Source organism: Phoxinus phoxinus, assembly GCF_949152265.1.
Source record: "Phoxinus phoxinus genome assembly, chromosome: 3".
In the NCBI taxonomy this organism is placed as follows: Eukaryota; Metazoa; Chordata; class Actinopteri; order Cypriniformes; family Leuciscidae; genus Phoxinus; species Phoxinus phoxinus.
This window is the reverse complement of record NC_136878.1, coordinates 31,489,722-31,509,971: the sequence shown is the minus strand read 5'-3', so window position 1 is coordinate 31,509,971 and position 20,250 is coordinate 31,489,722. Positions and strand designations below refer to the sequence as shown.

The following is a 20,250-nucleotide window of genomic DNA, read 5'->3' as shown; positions in this document are numbered from 1 at the left end:
AAACTTGTGGAAGAACAGAACGAGTCATTTTTGCAGATTAGTTTCAATGAATGGTGTGTTAATATGAAAGTTACCATGCTCATTTCAAATGATTATATTTCAGATTTGATTTTATGATATGACTCCTTGAAAGCCTAACAGCACTTTAAAATGATATAGTAATTTTTCAAGATATGAACTGAGAATAATAAATAATTAATAATAAAGTTCCCTTCATTGTGCTTTACTTCATTAATAATGAACCAAAAACAAAAAAAACACCTATTGATTACCAGAAGAAATAATAATGCTTAGTCGTAAATTACTACAGGGCATCATTAATCATTATACGTCAAACGCAATGGCTCATGTGCATGCAATCTGTAATTTCCATATTTTGATGACAGTAAGCACCAAGGAGCCAATTAAATCTCTGCTTGATCTTGTGTATGTTTATAAACATCAAGTACATTTCCCAAAGGCTCCACGTTAGTCATTCCTACTAAACATTATACACCATAATAAGGCAATGCATAGCCACTCTCTGTGCTCATTAAAAAACTGTGAATGTTCCCCGTAGATCTATGCAAAAACTCTGACACTTGTTGCTGTACATATATTTAATTTATGATAGAAGCGCTACTTTGACAGTCTATTACTGGTGAATAGGAAGCATAAAAACAATATGAAACTTCAACAATGCATAAATACAGAGAAATATTGTTTTGGGTTTTTTTTCAGGTTCAATATTAAAGGGGGGCGGGGAGGGGTTCAGTATTTTGAAGCCCCAAAAAATGCCCTCATCCACCATGAAAGTAATCCATACATCTCCAGGGGGTTAATAAAGGGCTTCCGAAGCGAAGCGTTTGTGTAAGAAAAATAAAATCCATATTTAAAACTTTATCAGCTATAATAACTAGCTTCCAGCAGACGACAAATATAACTTCGATTGTGTTAGTCTGAAAGAAGATAATATGCACCTTGGATGGCTTGAGGGTGAGTAAATCATGGTATAATTATCATTCTTTGGTGAACAATCCCTTGAATTCTCAACTTTGATATTCAATGATTTTAATCTACCAACAATAAAGTTTTAGTCCAAAACTACATTTAGACCTTTCAACACTGGACATTTTGTTTCATAAATTCTTCATTTTGTTGATGAATGTGTGTTAATAAAAATGAGATGGCAGAAAGAGGCAGGTGAGGCAGGGTTATTGAGGACATTCTGTCTCTCCACACATGCTACAAAAACAATAATCATTCCCATTCCTGCTCGCACTCTTGTCATTATGCTAATAGAGCCATTCAACAGAAACACGTCATTAAGCACCATCCCTTCAACCTCCTGCCTGATTCCAGAAACAAATGGAATGATGTTTGAAAAAAAAAAAAAAAGGAAAATATTAATTCTGGCCTTGAAAGATTTTCATTGTCAGACAGAACATGACCACGGCCACTACAGTCTAAATGATACTGTTCCCGCTAATTAAAACTACTTTTGAATTGCAAATGAAAAGGGGCTTCCTGGTGTACCTGTGAAGAAGAAATGTGTCAAACAGATACTGATTGTTTAGGTACAACAGGCATTACTTTCTTGTGGTAGATACTGCAAAGTCCTCTCTCGAGGTCAGGTAGACGAGTCAGCAAAGACTGAAGAGAGGAAAGCACACTGGATTCAGAACACAACATTTCTGCCACTGCCTCCTGACGTGCATGGATATCACTGAGAGAGCGAGAGAGAGAGAGAGAGAGAGAGAGAGAGAGAGAGAGAGAGAGAGAGAGAGAGAGAGAGAGAGAGAGAGAGAGAGAGAGAGAGAGAGAGAGAGAGAGAGAGAGAGAGAGAGAGAGAGAGAGAGAGAGAGAGAGAGAGAGAGAGAGAGAGAGAGAGAGAGAGAGAGAGAGAGAGAGAGAGAGAGAGAGAGAGAGAGAGAGATTTTTTTGAAAAAAAATAGCATAAACAGAAGCAGGCAAAGTAGTAAGGATTGTAGGAATTAGTCAACAGATGCTATGTACACAAACCATAAAAATCACTGGAACAAAATAAGGCTTGTATCACAACACACAGAAGCAGCAGCTTGTGTTGCATAAGAGAGCTGTGATGTACTACAATAATTACTTTCTTTAAATAAAGATTCTATCAAAAGGCATTTCCTGTTGCAGACCAAAATTACTTTCTGGTGCCACTTAATATAAAGTGGGACCTACTTTCTTTTTCCATATATTATTTATTTTTGTTTTATGATCAGTTAGTACTGTAAGAAAATATAGCTCTTAACTTATATATTGCTGTATCTTTTGAGAAGTGGCTTTAATTATGTACACTGCTGTTCAAAAGTTTGGGGTCGGTAAGATTTCAAATGTTTTAAATATACACTAAGGCTGCATTTATCTGATCAAACATACAATAAAAACAGTACTATTGTGAAATGTTATTCAGATTGGAGAAATGTTTTCTATTGTAATATTATTGTTAAATATAATTTATTTATTGTGATGGTAAAGCTGTTTTTCATCATTACTCCAGTCTTCAGTGTCACATGATCCTTCAGAAATCATAATCTGCTGATTTGCTGCTCAAGAAACATTTATTATTATAATGGATGCACGAATATGAACATTTTGGCCGATACCGATATTTTACCGATTATAAAAACAAAAGTCTCACAATTAAAAATTAACTTATATCGGTCACATTTTTTGCTGGTCACAATGCACCCTTGTTAAATAAAAATAGAAATTTCTTTAAAAAAAAAAAAGATTAAAATATGTGAGGCTTTGTCAGGAAACACACATGAAGGATATTGCATCATCAACGTACCGATCTAACTGCATTGACCGATTCAGTGGCAGAGTCTCAATTTAAAACCGTTTCCCAACATGTCTGTTAAGAGGTTTGGCAGGAAAACATGCGGATTTAAGATTAAATTATTGTTATATGGAATCAAATATATGTATTATCCACAAACATAATCAGATTTTTGCAAGCATGCATTACGTCACACACAGATCCAAACAATCCCCCACAACGTATAAAGTTGGCATCAGATTGACAGGCAATTTTTTTCTGGAGATATAAAACATAAACATTTAAATTTGAGTAATAACCAAAAAGAATGAACTCTCAGATTAAAAACGTGCATTTGGCGGTTTATCCCTTTTTATATACAGTGGTGTTTTTCCATAATCCGAACCAGAACGAAATTGTAATCCTGCCATGCAAAGGCAGAGAAGAGGGGTGCAAAGTTCCTCCATTTACAAAATATTCTAGGACTTGGATTAACCTAGGGACAGAGTTTGGAGTTCAGTATAATCTGTAGTGGTGTCGGGAATATCTGGGCATGCCACTTCTATTTAGCACTTCAAACAATGGCCATGTTACATACTAGCAGTCAAATCACAGTTATTACATGATAATAAAATGAAATAATGACTCACATCACAGATTTCAGCGGCTGGCTCACCCACTTTCTTAACAGTCTCTTCCCAAATGGAGTCTGAGTGTGATCCAGAACCCACAGCAAACTGCCTTTTACTGAACCTGTGGTCTGACAGAAATGAAAAAGGAAGTCATCATTAAATCCAAACCAGCATCCTTGATAATAGATAAATCAGTTGGTTATCAAGACAAAAACGCCCAAGCTATTTTCCAGGCAACACAAGGCAGAGAAAAATGGCATAATTTAAACTAGTATGCCATTATATTTACATAATAAAACTACATAAAAAGACCGCTTTTTAAGTTGAAAGGTGACATTAAATCAATTCATAATGTAATGTGAACTGAAGTTACATTTCGTACACAGGATTTTATTTTATATTGTTCACTGTAATGGATGGCGTGTTTCAATGCAAGCAAAAGAGGTGTACTGTATACTACTACAAAACTGATGTCATTTCAGTAATAATCCTCATACAAATTTTGTCTGATCTTCACCAAGTCAGATTATCTTCAGTCCATGCCTAACAAAAGTTGTCAAATGGATATTTTGTTTTCAAAATAATTTGCCTTGTCCTAACATCAAACTCTCTTTGGAAACATGCGTGGGAAAAAGTGGGGCAGTGATAAAAAATAAAAAACAGAGCTGGTTGTTGACCGGTTACAGTTTTGAATCTCACAGATGGCCCATAGTCGTTGTATGCAGCAATATTTATTATTATTGTTTCATTCAGTGTGTTTTTATTGATTTTGCAATGTTTTTTGTTGTTGTTTTTGTTACAGCTGCAATCATTTAGCTAGATCTACTGTGAAATTGAAAAATCAATAATGAAATTCCAGCAAGTCTTCACCTTTAATATTTTAAATTTAGTTTAAAGACTTTTTAATATGAGACCACTAGCAAAACATGCTTGTAATTTAATTTGAGACCACTAGAAAAACATACTTGTAATTTAATTTATTACAAATTAAATGATCAGCCTAATATAATTTAAGTGAAAAGATTAAATGAAAAATACACATTTCAATTAAAAAATTGCGTTTGTCTCTCATTTGCTTTAATAATATCAGCAAACAAGCTGCACTCAAACTCCACAAGTTTGTGTAAAACCTAATGATTATGTTCTTCAGCAAGAAGATGAGATGATCCAAAGAGCATCTTGAGCTTCAAATGAAGAACATCTGACCATATGTACAAAGTCTCATACGATCACAAACTTAGAAATATTTGAAATTTCACATTTTAGATGACCAACTCATTTTCTGCCTTAATGTTTAACATTTTGTGTTTATTTTTAGTGTCGGCTCCGCTGTACTTCAGACTTCACGGAACATTTTTGGTGCAACTGACATCAGTAGGTATGTTTCCATCCACCTATTTTTATGCACATTTTAATCTATTACATTAAAACAAAAAACGCTGGATAAAAATGCCAATATGTGCATAAATTCTACAAATGTGCATAAATAAAACGTTACAGTTGAGGTGGAAAAAAAGATGTGCATAAACTATGATGGAAATACATTTACCCTAATAAATCCCTCGATGCGCAACAAAAAACTCCTGAGACTTGCCTCAAGAGAACATGTGATTGGATAACTGGACTAACCAGCGGACCAATCGCGTCGCACAGCATCTCAAATGTTGGTTTGGTCGTTCTGAAATGCCTGAGCCAAAGTCTGTCATCAGAATGATTTGGTTTAATTCCCTCCCAGAAGAGTCGCACACAGTTGCATTCCTAAACACCAGTATCTTCCCAACGCAAGATAACATGACGGAGTTCATCTGTGCGCTCTGAGACGCAAGTCATTTATGATGGACGAAAAAAGAGCCACAGTGGCTTCCCGACTGCAGCGACTTCCATTTTTATTACAGATATTTTGCGCCAATTTTCCCAGGAAGTGACGATTTTGTTCTCTTCAACACATCATGGGATGAAAACACAGCTTTATTCGCAAATGTTAAATGCGATATTTCAATCTTGCGCACATGTTCAATACGCAACTCTGGATGGAAACATAGCTAGTGACACTGATGTATGCAGTCACAAAAACAAAATCCAATCACAGATGGTCTGTGGAATCATTTAAAACGCATCGTGTAAATGGTTGCGTCTTTTTCGTGGCTGAGCACAAGTGATCGGATCACCCAAAACGAATGTTAATACCAGATGTAAACAGTATGACTGTTTGTGTATAATATTCCATCATCCATGTTTTCCTCCGTTTGACTGACCTGGTTGCACAGGATCTCCAGGTTCTTCATGGCAGCAGCACTGAGCAGCATATGGTCAGCATCACTCGACAGCCGCTTGAATGAGCTGCAAACACAACCTAAATGTGTTTTCCACAAGAGTAGCTACTGCTTCATAATTACATCTTTACATATTTTTACATATTCGTAAAAATGTAATGGAAAAACAAGTCAGGCTAGCAACAATACACAGTCATGACAAACTATTAGGCAGCAAGGTCCCATTTCAGCTAATGATGCATGTTAATTAAGGCTCTCTCAGAAAGTATAGAGGTCAAGGCCTCTTATTTTCCTTTAAAGAACGTGCGTAATCAGTCTGTAATTACAGGACAATACTGAACATTCACACATCAGGGGTGACAATCTGCAAGCATTGTGATTCAGATTCGGCTCCGTTTCCCACTGCTACACTATACTTGGATAAACGAACACCCTTGTTATTACTTATGTGCCTGATGGAAGTAGGTGTGAGATGTGTCTACTTTAGGTGAGAAGGGAAAATAAGAGTCTCCTAATAGGTTCATGCTATACCACTGGATTCTTCAATGTGTTTGAAGCAAAAGCCAACGAGAGAGGAAAGTGTAGGTGTAGCAGACACTAACTCATTCAGGCAATACACAGTGAACACATATAGTTAACACTCCGTTGAGTTTGCTATATTATTATCCAAAAACGCATTACTACTAAGCAACAAGTACTGTTAAAGCAGATATCCAAACAGGAACCAAAGGGAAAAACAGAAGAAAAAAAAATATTTAAAGAGATAATTCACACAAGAAGGAAATTTGTCATTTTTTCTGTCATCAAATGTACATGTTTGTCGGTTTTTTTTAATCCGGCTTGAATAACCTTGACATGCCATAGATGAATTTACATTAACCACTTTTATGAAATGTTTTTGTCCCTTTTGGAGCTCAGCAGCCTCGTTCACTTTCATTGTAAAAGCAGCCAGAACATTGTACTAAATATCTTAATCCTTTTCCGTTCCACAAAACAAAGAAAGTCATACAGGTTTGGAACGTCATGAAGGTGATAAACAAATGATAGAATTTTCACTTTTGGATAAATTATACCTTTAAATCTTTTAGGCATTAAGGAAAAGTGTGTACGGTACTTTACCTGGAACACAGTAAAATCTTGTCTAGCTTAAACTCAGCCAGATACTGGATCACAGGACCAAGACAGCAGATAACCGGGCTCTCCAGACCCATACAGAGGGTGTAGGAACCTATTTACGAAGAAAAAAATTATGTAGACACATTCACTGCAATACTCAATTGAACCGATTAATAGTTTCACAGTACAACCATACGTTGAGCTTTTAGCATAAATGTGCAATTGGACAGAGTCTGAGTCAGTTCAGGTGTCTTACGACCAGGTGCCGTCTTTCTGTAGCATTCAAAAGCGAAATTAATACTTTTATGCAGTAAGTATGCATTAAATTGATCAAAAGTGACAGCTGATTTCTTGAGTGGTCTGTAAAGGGTTGTCACAATTCCAAAATTTGAGTACCGGTAGTTAAATCATGAAAATAAATCATGAAAATATATAATTCTTTATAAATACACATAACGAAATTTAATATGATCCTGAAATGACTTCAATATAAAAAAATACAGACAAATTAAAATTAAAATAAAGTATTTCTCAATTAAGCTGACATTTTCCCCAAGTAATTATTCAAGTAAACAGTCATTACTTAAATAAAAACAGAAGCAGAAAAAAACAAATAAAAACACGGCAGAAATAGAAACTAAGTAAACAATGCTTGAGTTTATTTTAAGGTATCCAACAGTTGTTCAAGTGAAGTAAACGCATAGAAATTAAAAAATAAAATGCAAAATTCATCAAATGTGAATTGAAACTACTTGAATCAATCTTAAGTGAATGATTAATAGACATACAAATTAACACTAATTCAATGCTTTGGGTGTATGACTGAGAAACTTGTAATGAATTAAAATCATCTACACAGTATTTCCCCCTTTAGAACTAACCTTGTGTTCATGTGTTCAGTTTGTTGATTTTTGCCAAGAATACCATAAAAAGACTGGAACTGGATTGTTACATTGTTTTAATTTGAAAGATTTTGACTTGTTGCTTTTACATAGCATTTGAGATACAAAGCAAGCCATCGGAACATCAGAGGGAAAGTTCAACAATGGTGAGGGAGTCTGTTCTATGCCATTAATGGATCCTGAACAAGACAAAGAGGTGATTTAGTCTCGGTCTTGACAGGAAAAGCCACCACCGCTTGTCATGCACATGTCCAGTCTAAAGGACAGCAGACATTGATCTGCCTCCCTTCTGCCTACAGGGAATGATTTTTCAATTAAACACACCAACCTCACATTAGTTTGGACAGATGTCTCTATCCGAAAGACCAGCCGATGCTTCATCATGACTGGAGGTCAGACATTAAAAGACAAACAGGAGACAAAGATTAAGTTATTTACCCTTTTCCTGGTTTTCCACAGTTGGATGAGGGGCGTCTCTGTAGAAGTCTTTGATCATTCTCATTGCCGTTGGGTATTCAAACATGGCACTTTCTCGTTTCTCTATGCGAATCCGGTCATCTGCTTGGACACTGAGAGAGGAGACAAACAGGATGTTTACATGAGAGAACAGGACAATCACACCAGGTAAAACTTCTGGATGTGCAATATGACAAAAGGAAACTCCTGCATATTTTGTGTACCATATTACAGTTCTGAGGCAAAAAAGAAGTTAAAATGAGAACCTGCCCGTAAAGGGATAGTTTAAAATGAAACCCAAAAATGAAATGAAAAAATGAAAATTCGGTCATTTACTCAACCACGAGTTCCTTTCTTCTGTTGAACAAAAAAGAAGATATTTTGAAGAATGTTGGTAACCAGACAGTTGACGGTAGTCATTGACTTCCATAGTATGAAAAAAAAAGCCCAACATTTTTCAAAATATCTTCCATTGAAAACCTTTTAAAGAAAATTGTATGACAAAATTAATTTGGTGGTTCAGCTAATTTTCAACCAAATTCTCATATTATTATATATTATTTGATTTAAGCATTTATGTGTCATGTATTTATTTATTACGCTACCTTACATGTATGGCTATTTAAACAAAAACCATGTACACTTAAAAGTTTGATCTGTAAGATATTTTTTTATGTTTTGAAAGATTTGTAATGTTTTTAAATGCTCAATGTCTCTTATGCTCAACAAGGTTGCATTTATTTGATCAAAATATAGTAAAAACAGTAATATTGTGAAATATTACAATTGAAAAGAACGGTTTTCTATTTTGATATATTTTGTAATGTTATTTTTTTGTCCTGAAGGCAAACTAATTTTTCAGCATCATTACACCAGTTTTTAGTGTCACATAATCCTTCAGAAATAATTCTAATATGATTTGGTGCTCAGGTGCTATTTCTTATTGTTTTTATCAATGTTGAACAGTCGTGCTGCTTAATATTTTTGTGGAAACCATGATACATTTTTTAGGATTTTTTGCTAAAGTTCAAAGAACAGCATTCATTTAAAATAAGAATCTTCAAACATTATACATTTTATAAAAATAATTGTAATGAGAATTTAGGGGGATGCTTAACTGACACAAAAATGACGTCACAGTGCACAAAGAAAATAAATAAATAAATAAATAAATAAATACAGTATATATATAAACTATGCTGGTTCTAAAAAAGGCTATTTTATTTTCCCCCTTGATTTTAGGGTGAAATGTGAGCTCGACATGTTTGTGTAACTACTAAATAAGGTTACTTAACATAAGAGAAATCATTCATTAAAGCAATGAATTCTGCTTTTCGTCTCATCCTGAAGCCTTCAATACCAGTGGATTCTCTCAGTGGATACAAGGTGCATATTAGTCTCTCGTACACACACAAGCTTCACCAACAGTCCATTCACTTTTGCTTCCCCACCATTCAACACCACAGAGCTCTCAAGGACGCAGGTTTTCTTTGTATCTCTGTGCTGTTGCTAGGGTAACCAATGAACATATGTGGCCTATGCAAGCGTGCAGCCAGCTTTATCTTCCCCAACAGTGTAATAGACTTCCCGGAAAAAAACAAATAGTAATAATTCATATAAAACAGTATTGTGCCCATGGGTGCCTGCTTCAAACCTAACTATGCAAATACATTCACAAGGGAAAGTCGCAAAGAAACACCTTTGAGGGCAAAACAACCAGAGAGAGATGTGAAAAATATATAAATGATCACATGAATATATTACCTTAAATTGAGGTAACATTTCTATAAACAAAACAAACAATTATTCTTTCATGCCTAAATATCATGGGTAGCTGACTCATAACTGATCAATAGATTATTTTTTTCTGAACAAGATTTTATTTTTATTTAGATATAATTTTTATATATGCTTTAGCAAATGCAACTAATTTCTTGAGTCACTTTGATCACAATTTTGCCTTCATTAGTTTATTTGAATTAATCCTGTTATAAATAAATGTATCCATGTACAGTACAGATATTCCACGTAGACTCAACTAGTTATGCATTACGTTTTGCACCATTAAAAAAATTCTTCAAGGTAAATGTCACATTCTTCTTCCTTGTGTGGATATCATGGAAAAGTTAAGAGGATTACCAAATTTACATGGTCATGAAAGATTGGATTATAACTTTTGCATCATAGTATTTGCATAAAAGTATGTTGGCTGTACTTTAAATAGTGTGTATTTCTATGTTTATTTTTGCCCGACATTTTCCTACTGCTTGTAGACTATTGTGAAATTTGTTTGCATTTACAAACTGAGGAACAAGGCAAAAAAAATACAGTATATATATTTTCTGTGGTAACCGACAGCTAACCAACAGATGCTTTCGATGGAACATAACTTGTATTCAACCTGAAATCGAACTACTTTAAGGACCAGTTCTGACCCTCACTGGAGCAATTTAATTTCCCTCTTGTTAAAGCCTGATAACATGAGGACATTTTCCAAGTTATTTGAAGGGAAAATCTTTGAGTGAAGAAGCATGATTGTGTTTGTGTATGAAGAAATTGAAGTTGTATGATCGATATGGCAGAAAGGAGTATTCGGAATCCATTTCAAGAAACCAGTACACACTGGGATGAAATGATGGCAGTGGCACCTACAACACACCACCTGCAATTCTCCTGAGGGTCTTATTAAACTACAGCACAGCAACCACTCAGCAACAGTTGCTATGTGCCCTCCCGTACTATCACACCCCTGAGAACTGAAGCGCATGGTTAGCCGTGGAACCCAGACATTTGTCTGTACAATATTCAAAGCAAGAAGAATGGAATGGGACAATGGAAACTGAACAAATGTGAAGGTAGAAGTGATTTTAACAATCTTGATGATAAATTGGCCTCCAATTTATCTTGCCATTCTCTACATAATCAGTAATTCAGAGACACTTTACATAGTGGAATTTATGTCCATACTTATTTAAACAAACATTAAGCATTGATTGATTGAATTCAGGTTTACCAACAGCACTTATGCAAACCTGCAGGTCACACACTCCATTTTAACAAGTCTCGAGTTTAAGCTGCCTAATAAGAGTGCCCTTTAAAGCTTGTATGCAGACGTAAATGCCTACGCAGTGATTTGACAGTTGTTCTGGTCCATAGGTCAGAAGTTTTAACCTATCAACACTTTGATATATAATTCAGCTTCATGCATCTTTTTTATCCTGGTTTTCTATTAACAATATCAGAGGTTATGTTAATGGAAAAACAATGACAGGACGATGGAGGAGAAGGACAGCAAGGAACCACGAAGGCAGATCTGTCTGGTTAGAAAACACAAAGAGGTAAAATGAGGCAACGAGAAGCAGCTGGAGACAGGATAAAAGGACAGAGAGTGCATGACTGGAACACATAAACAGGAAAGGGAGAGTTGATTCAGCTAGGACAATTGAAGGTTAGGTGCGTAATTTCTGCGATAATACACCAAACAGAGCGGCAAAAACATTGACTGTAAATCAAACAGGTTTCCCTGTCTGCCATCGGTCGAGCAAACAGTTCCGCCACCAAATTCATTGCATTGGTGTTGCTGTGCTGGGTTGGTCAAGATGCTCAAACAATCACGAAGCCACAGTGTGTGAAGTACAAATGGCATACTTATAAATATTTCTGCATATTAAGCTGGGATAGGAGAAAGCAGAAGGACATGAAGTACTGTAATTCAGAAAGACCGAAAAAAACAAGTGAGAAGCGAGAGAGAGTGAACGAACGGTCAGTGCACGTTGAGAAAGATATAGATTGAGTGAGTGCAACAGTAAAATTCACAGATATAAGTCCTGTTGTGGTGGCATCACTCCTGCCTGGAGTATGTGCACTCACTAATTTAATCTAATACCTTTAAGCGATGCCCTTGGAAACAGTGATCAAAGTCACAGCGAGTCAAAATAAATCGACAACATCGGTCTTGTTTAACAGACAAAACAAGAGGTGTCTCGCAGCGGCCATTTCTCTTTTCCTTAGGAAATGAGGAAATGACTAGACTTGGCCATGTGATGATCCATGACCACCAGTCGGGACTCCCAGCGAGTACAGAATCCAAGCCAGAACCTTCAAAACAGCTTGCTTGCTAATTCAATCAGACTGTTCATTCTTACCGAAGATCTCGTCACTTCCAGAAATGTGGTTCCTTTTGGACTTGAGGCTACTGTTGTCAGCAATACCACTGAAGATTGTCGTGGAACCCAATTCATGACCCACATGTCTTTCTACAGTTAGGACATGAGTGCGGAGCTGGGGCTGTCTAGACACACCGGATTTCTAATTGTTCAACACCCTTTGTAGATGTAGCGCTAGATGCCAGCCAATTTCCCAATGTCCCCTAGTTTAATACCACATACTTTTAAGATTTGTTTGAGGTGGTCATTTGTTCTTCCTGACACTTTTTTCTGCTTGTCGAGGACCCATTGCAGCGGTCGCATTCCCAGAGTTTCTTCAATCTTAACAGTGTTAGCATGTTCAGGGAGTAATTCTCTCCAATTGATACCAATAATTATCTGGAGAACCTCTTTTCCGAGGAACGAACCAGAATAGGAAAGATAACATTCCAGGATGAGTTATGACCACCAGCCTGAAATCTCATACTATAAAGAACTTTGTGATGTTCTTTATAGTATGAATGTGTGTAGAGGACATGTGTGTAGTCCTTTCAGTTTGAGGATTGCACAGCACTGGATCTGCAGGGTGCCCATGACCACAGCAGCTGACCTCAGAAAAAGGCATCTTGATATGTTTCTTTTCCAGAAGAAAGACCAATCTTGATTCAAGATACTGCTAGACACAGAGCAACAAAAGAGAGCAAGTGGGGATTTGCTAACTGAAGGAAGTTGATCTGACCCGTTTTAAGAGACTTTCTTTAGAACAGGGGTGTCCAATCTTGCTCCTGAAGGGCTACTCTTCTGTAGATTTCAGTTCCAGCCCTGCTTCAACACACCTGCCTGTAATTAATCAATAAGTAATCCTGAACACCTTGACTGTTTTCTGAAATCACCCCCTATACCCTTAAATAGGGCGCTATTTGAAGGGACCATTTATAGTGGCGTCCAAAACCATAGTGGACATTGTCGAGTGCAAGCATTCAATAGGGCTTTGACTCCGAACTTCGTTATTCGAATATTTAAAAATATATATATTTGAACCTGTTATAGGCATTATTTTTTGTAAATGTGTTTGCTTGTAAACGTTGTTTTCTATTCAGATTCTGAGGCTTTTTCACGCCTGGTAAAGTTGTGAATCGCGAGCTCATTAGCAAGGCAATTATTGGTTATCTGGGCTCCTGTAGGTGACCTTAGTGTCCTGGTTAGCGCCTATTTTGTACATCAAAACAATGGCCGCGCCAACGCCTACAACACCCACGCCTGACGGGGAGTTCGAAATCTACACTCCTGACCATTTGAAAAGCAATGTGTGGCGCTACTTTGGGACAAGTAGTCATGAGAAAGACAAGGTAACACAATAGTCGGGGCTTTACTAAAAACATTCGGGGCTGAAGCCCCCTTAGCCCAGCCCTAGCGCCGCAGCATTAAATGGTCAAACTATTATTCATAAATATTTGAATATTAATATTAATAAACAAACAAACTTTGAATATGATTTTTGGGCAAAAGTCAAAGCCCTAGCATTCAACCCCATAATGTACCACAATAACGAGTGTACAACGGATGTACATTCAACGGCTAGAGAATACCCGTAATGCACTGTAAGGGCCGTACCGAATTAATTCCTGCATTGGATTAGAGGATGGCGCTCGCAACTGAATCATCCATCCATCCATTTGCCAAACCGCTGGTCCAATGTGGGTACAGTGTAATACCATACATGTATGCCAGGAGCACATTAACAACTGTCAAGGAAACTAGCATCTATGGACCTTAATAAAAAGAATTAATCAATTAAAAAGGATTTTTTTAATTGATTAATTATTTTTTATTAAGGTCCATACATGCTAGTTTCCTTGACAGTTGTTAATGTGCTCCTGGGCCTCAAAGATACACCCTTTTGAGCTCAAGTATGGATCTAGAAATGAGCACATCCTCCTGGTCTTGGTGGATCACGCTTCCTGGTCATTCCAAAAGAAGAATTAACAGAACATCACCATGCAACTGATGCTGCTGTAAAGTTCGGTGGCCCAGGCCAGAAGTGAACACTAGCTGTGATCTCAGATGTGTTCTGGAGGAACTTTGGATGGCCAGATCACCAATGTGAGATCCCCCTGATTTGTCAAAGAAATGCTGCCTATAAATACAGGCAAGAAAAAACTCAAGGATACATAAACGAGGTACTGTAGCATTTTTCATGCAGGTAGTAAGTATCCAGTGTGGTTCTCTTGGGTTTTGTAAGTATTATTGCTGCTTTCAGCCAACTTACCCTTCACCTTTCAATGTGAAAACATTAAAGAGTGGATTAAGATCTGTCTGAAGAAACAATCAGTCTAAAGCTGTGCCAATAATGACAGCCAAAGTGTTTCTGGCTTCTTTGCAGGTGTGCTGTTATGTGCTAAGATGCAGATTTGTCTTCAAAACAAGCCAAATTTCACTTCAGTCAGTTGGGAAATCCAAGGACAATAGAGTAACACATTATTTTGAGGTGCTCCAAGACTCACTCAAGGTGAAACGTGGTGTGGTCAACCAGTGGAAAAGCTGTTTAGCAGTCTTAGATGGACACACACAGATTAGTTCTGCTGTTTTTTGTTGTTGTTTTTTTGCAGGATTCTTTACCTGCAGGTAAAACGCATAAGGGTTTAAATACAATTATGAATTCAATCTAGACACTATATCATGACAAATAAATATTCCCCCTGGGTTATCCTCAAGCATTTATTTCACTGCAAAACCACAAAAACATGATCCTGTATCAGTAAATAGCAGTGTACAACACTTTAGCACAGGCACTTCAACTAAGTGATGAAGCACCAGCACCAGTTCAGCCATAATGAATACCATCCATTCTACTTTGCCATGTTAAGCAACCTTGTCTACATGGCCACGGGCATTGAAACAGCCAACAAAGTCAGGCTGGGTCCCTAAAGGAATTTCAAGCTAAACTAAGAGGGAAATACTGCAAGACTTCCAGCAAACCCCCATGGAATTCTTCTCAGTTTGAGGTATCCTAATGTGGCATTAATAATATATGAGCAAAAAAGTTGCACTTTGGTATGATAGAAGAATACACATAATTTGCAGTCAGTGTATATGTCTATTTAACTATGCGTACATAAGAATATATAGGATGAATTGTTGTGGCTCAGCAGTTAGCACACATGCTCTGATACATTGAGCTGTGCTGCTCAGGTGGACATCATGAGTTTGAAAATGACCAAAATACGTATTTTCACATCTTTAAATGTTCCCACCCTCAAAAAAATCTAAAGTCAGTTAAGAGGTGATAGTCATTTACTGACATCTAGTGGTGACAGTGAACAATTGCTAGTCACCAAGTAGCAATTTTATATTGTACAATTCACAATTCAAAACATTATAATTGAAAACTATTTGAAAGCATAAAACGAGACTGCAAATATGTTTCTGTCATGCGAGGAGGCTTATGAGGTTGCATAATTAAAGTGATCTTAAAATATATTTTTTGTAGTTTGATGAAAGGTGTGATCTTGATTTCAAGAACAGAGCAAGTTCTTTAGTTTAGGCAATCAAAAGGCCTGTTCCAATACCAACATTTGCATCTTTGCACTTGAGAACTTTCTACTTTCAATCACGTCCTGTGTATGGCCTAAGTGTTCAAGTGTCTAAGTGTTGATTAACTAATGGGACACACTTACAACATAGTAGTGTAAAATTGCAAGTAAAGTTTTTTCCAAGCTTTATTTGCACATTGCTTGATTTGCACTTTAAAATAAACTTCTAAATGTCTGTTTAGTAGTCCCTGTGTAACAGATTATATAATTTAGTCATTGTGATGCTTCTAATTATGAGACAAAAAGCAGTTGCAAAAGTTTCAAAAAATACAATTTTCGCCACGCCACACCATGGTTAAAGTCCACCTTAGACACCTCAAGTCAGAGAAGTTAGTTTGAAAAATTACTACTGTAACAGCACTTGCAGTCACTTGCACAAGCTCTCAGGTGGGTGGTCAAGAATGCAAGTGTGGGTATTTGACACACAATATATAATTTGTATTACAGCTTTCACTTACTCAGCAATAGAATATTTAAAGGAGCAGGCCACCGTTTTTTGAAACAGGGGTTATTATTAATATTAATATTAATAATATTATTATTATTGTGACAAAAATCACACAATAAAATAGCAAATAACTGCCCTTCGCTAAGCCACGCCCTCCTTAGTTACTGTTGCTACGCCTGGCAAGCTTTCGCGCCTGACACGTCTATTATAGTGTGTATGGACCATAGACAGTATATAAACTGGACACAGCGACCCCATAGGTTTCAACGGAGAGAAATGAAGTCAATTAGAAGCACTCCCTTCCTGATCGCAAGGCGAACTGCGCAGGCTCAAACTGAGCTTGACGACGTAGATGTGACGTGAGCAACCTGTAGGTCTTCTAGTAGCTGTGCCGAGAGAAATCTGAATCATTCCCTTCCGAATCCCGCAGAGACGGAGAGCGTGGGTATTAGCTGTCCATGAGCTAGCAACGGGAGCAACTTTATTACTCTCTATGGGTTTCTCCCTTGACTTTATGCCTCCACGTCCTCCCGATTGCTTGCGAGCTTCTCTGCCTGTCCATACGGTAATTTTTCGACTTGTGCGACAGAGTCGCGCGGGTATGACGCAATCGTTAGCCTATTTTTACAAAAACTGCTTCTACGGGGCCATAACGTAAGACACAAGGTAATGGAGCCTTTTATACATTTTCGTGTTTCTTTAGAAATAAACAATGGACAAACGGTGTCTTTAAACACCTCAGATGTAAAGTTATTCGCTGTCAAAGTGACGCCAAAATGAATGGGAGTCAATGGAATGCTAACAGCAGGTGGGGGTCCGCTAGCCAATGGCGGCGCCCGGGGATGCTTCAGTGTCTTCCGAAACACTGCCCCCCTGGTATGGACCATAGACTGTAAAAAAAATATGGACGTAGTGTCCGTGACGTCACCCGTAGGTTTCTGAAGAGCATTTTTGAAGCCTAAAGTGGGCGGAGCCGGCCGTCGCCATCTTGGCCTCGCGTCACCGCTCGTCACTCCCGGATAACAGAATATGGGCAAAGAGGCGGAGCTGAGGAGCCTGGCTATCTGAAACCACGCCCACCTAGCACGACGTTATGGAGTTAGCTCCATGGTTAGCGCAGGCTTGGGAGCTAATGCTATATGCTAGTACTCACAGTTCTCACAGTACCAAGTCTGCGACTGCACAGGGCCTCGCGCTAAAGTGACACTGACAGTTGATGATTAAAGTCAGAATGCCAATTAAAAGGTCCTGTTTTTTCCCTTCGAAATATTATAATAGTTAAAAGACATAGCTACAAGTGAGACTGTGTATCGTGATTCTGTAAAGCTATTCTGCTAGTTGAAAATGTATTATGCAGTAACTTTACTATTACTCTGAGAGTGTGTGTGTGTGTGACCGTGATTATGTGCATGTCAGTCACTCTTTTATGAGTCATGGTCCAGTCTCTGGTCCGTCAGCGCGGCATCGCTCGTCAAGTTTGTAGAGAGCTTTATTATTCAGTCCATTTTAAATTCTGATTTTGGCCGCATCTCAATTCTCAAATGGGTCAAACCATAGATATATTACCTATGAAGTTCAAGTAAATGCAATAGAAATACACGCTCATTCAAGGATGTGCATTTATTGCATGGACGGAGAAGCACCGAGCTGCAGGATTTCCTCTGACGGCACATAAGCATGTTATAATCTGTCCTGAGCAACGGCACCGCAGAACGAGTGTAGCCTTTATATCTATAGACGTTTTAAAATCTGAAAACTCCAAAAAGCAACGAAATTGTCAGACATCCATTAGTGCATGTTCGCCGAGGAGAACAACTGGAATACAGCGCTGGTTGTTCTCTCGAACGATACTCGACGACAACGGCGGAATCCAAAGGCGTGGGCGATGTAATGGGTATATTAAATTAACGTTATATGAAATAATCCCGAATAAAAGCACAAACACGGCAGAGATGGCAAGTTCAGCGGCTGGAATTTGCTGAGGTGAAGTGACGGCTAACCGGCTAGCATTTACATCAGCGGGAATCCACCTGTCACTCAAAAGTGGACACACCCTTAATTTTGCAGAACTTTAAATATTAATAAACTTAACGTGTGAGTTATAAAAAAATGCACCCCCCTCACAGTTGTTATGAAGGGCAAAATTAGCTGTATAGACCAAAGCCAAAGAGAGAACCAGGCTGTAAACATGTTTTTATCTGCTGTAAAGTTGGGCATTTTAACATGGGGGAGATACAGATTTGACTCCCTTCTGCAGCCAGCCTCAAGCGGCCAGTCGATGAGTTGCCGTTTAATTCACTTCCGTGTTGGTTTCAAGAGAGAAACGGGGAGGTTGCCGCTTGGTGTGGACCGGTGTCAAACATTCCCAAGGAGATAATTCGTAATTTGTGGCGAACAGATTAAATATCTGAGAGAGCGAGACAGAAGGGACTGCAGTATGCATTCGAGGGATATATTCATGACATAATATGCAACCGATTAGAGAATAATTTAATCAAAATTGAAGCTAAAGCCTATATAGGCTTAACGTTACCAGCGCAGCAGCCGCCTCATTCGCCGACCATTCAAATGGGAAACACACAAATTGAGGAACAGCTATGTTCATGCACAGCAGGGTAAGTGAAATGTGAAAATAAATTATAATCTAATAATTATAAATCAAACAGCTTATCCATAAATCTTGTGGAATAACACTAACAACGGGAGAGCCGCGATCGGATTGGAGTAACGTAACCTTAAAGTTACTCAGGGGTAGTAAGCCGTTGATTAACAAAATGCTTAAATATATTTTAAAGTAGGGATGTCCCGATCAGGTTTTTTTGCCCTCGAGTCCGAGTCCGAGTCATTTGATTTTGAGTATCTACCGATATCGAGTCCCGATCCGATACTTCTATAATACGTACATAAAAAAAAGAATAAAGAAGAGCGAAAAAACAGATCCAGGATGTTCCTTATTTTTTATTTAATTCACCTTATTTTAACATTCAACAACTCTGTTAACAAACAGAGCACTTCTGTGAGGTAGCTTGAACAATCAAGTAATAAATAACATAAAGTCAACAAAGTGATGTCATGCCGCACGCGTTGCTGTTTCTGTGTGGAGTCAAAAGGGTCTAACTCTGTGCCATCGCATAACTATAGTGTTAAAAAATAATGAGAATATATATACATTACATATATATCCGAGTCCTGATCTCGGGAGGTAACGTCCGATTCCGATCGAGTTTGAAACCACATGATCGGGCCCGATTTCCGATCATGTGATCGGATCTGGACATCCCTATTTTAAAGTATGTCAGTGAGCCTCCGTCTTGCCTTTAATCGTCTTATTTTACGTTCAAATAGATGCATTATGAGCAAAGAACCGTCATTATTTCAAGCAATATAAGGTAAGGTGTGTTTGTTAATCCTGTCATTTTTTGCGTAGCTAGGATTGTCCACTCAATAATGTGACTGAAAGAGAATTTCTGTGCACAACTAATAATCAGTAATAAAGACGTTATCAATTATTTTCATTTATGATTATACAATTTGTTGTTGTAGCCCCTTTATGAAATCATCTACAATGCAGCATCACAAAAACATATTCAATTACAATAAGACAAACAAAATATGCCTACCCAACATGAACATGTACCTGGACAGAGCAATGTTGCGTAATAACCTCTCAGTCGTCTCTGATAGGTCTGAAGGCACCAGGATCTCTACAGGTTGTATTTTAAGTACCCTGGACTCCAGCTCTGAATGGGCCATGTTATCTTTAAAGCAGTCCACCATCACATCCCCGATGCTTGGCTGGACCACCTGAACTCAAAAGGAAAGACAGGGTTGTAGTAGTGAGTATTAAAAGTTATGAATATATGGGTTTGTCTTATTAACCAACTGAAACCCTGGCCAGACACACCAAGCTGTCGGTCA

The 20,250-nt window shown here is 37.7% G+C and overlaps 1 protein-coding gene across 5 annotated transcripts in view; it reads right to left on the bottom strand.

Annotated features, from left to right (window-relative positions):
- msh3 (mutS homolog 3 (E. coli)) overlaps positions 1-20,250 on the bottom strand; it is a 65,438-nt gene that overhangs the window by 37,944 nt on the left and 7,244 nt on the right. For all 5 annotated transcript variants that reach the window (XM_079606116.1, XM_079606112.1, XM_079606114.1 and 2 more), the window contains 6 exons: positions 19,970-20,136; positions 8,129-8,259; positions 6,792-6,900; positions 5,655-5,739; positions 3,418-3,527; positions 1,573-1,705 (listed from right to left, as the gene is read on the bottom strand). In XM_079606116.1, coding sequence (XP_079462242.1) covers positions 1,573-1,705; positions 3,418-3,527; positions 5,655-5,739; positions 6,792-6,900; positions 8,129-8,259; positions 19,970-20,136 — 735 coding nt within the window. The remainder of the gene's footprint in view (positions 1-1,572; positions 1,706-3,417; positions 3,528-5,654; positions 5,740-6,791; positions 6,901-8,128; positions 8,260-19,969; positions 20,137-20,250) is intronic.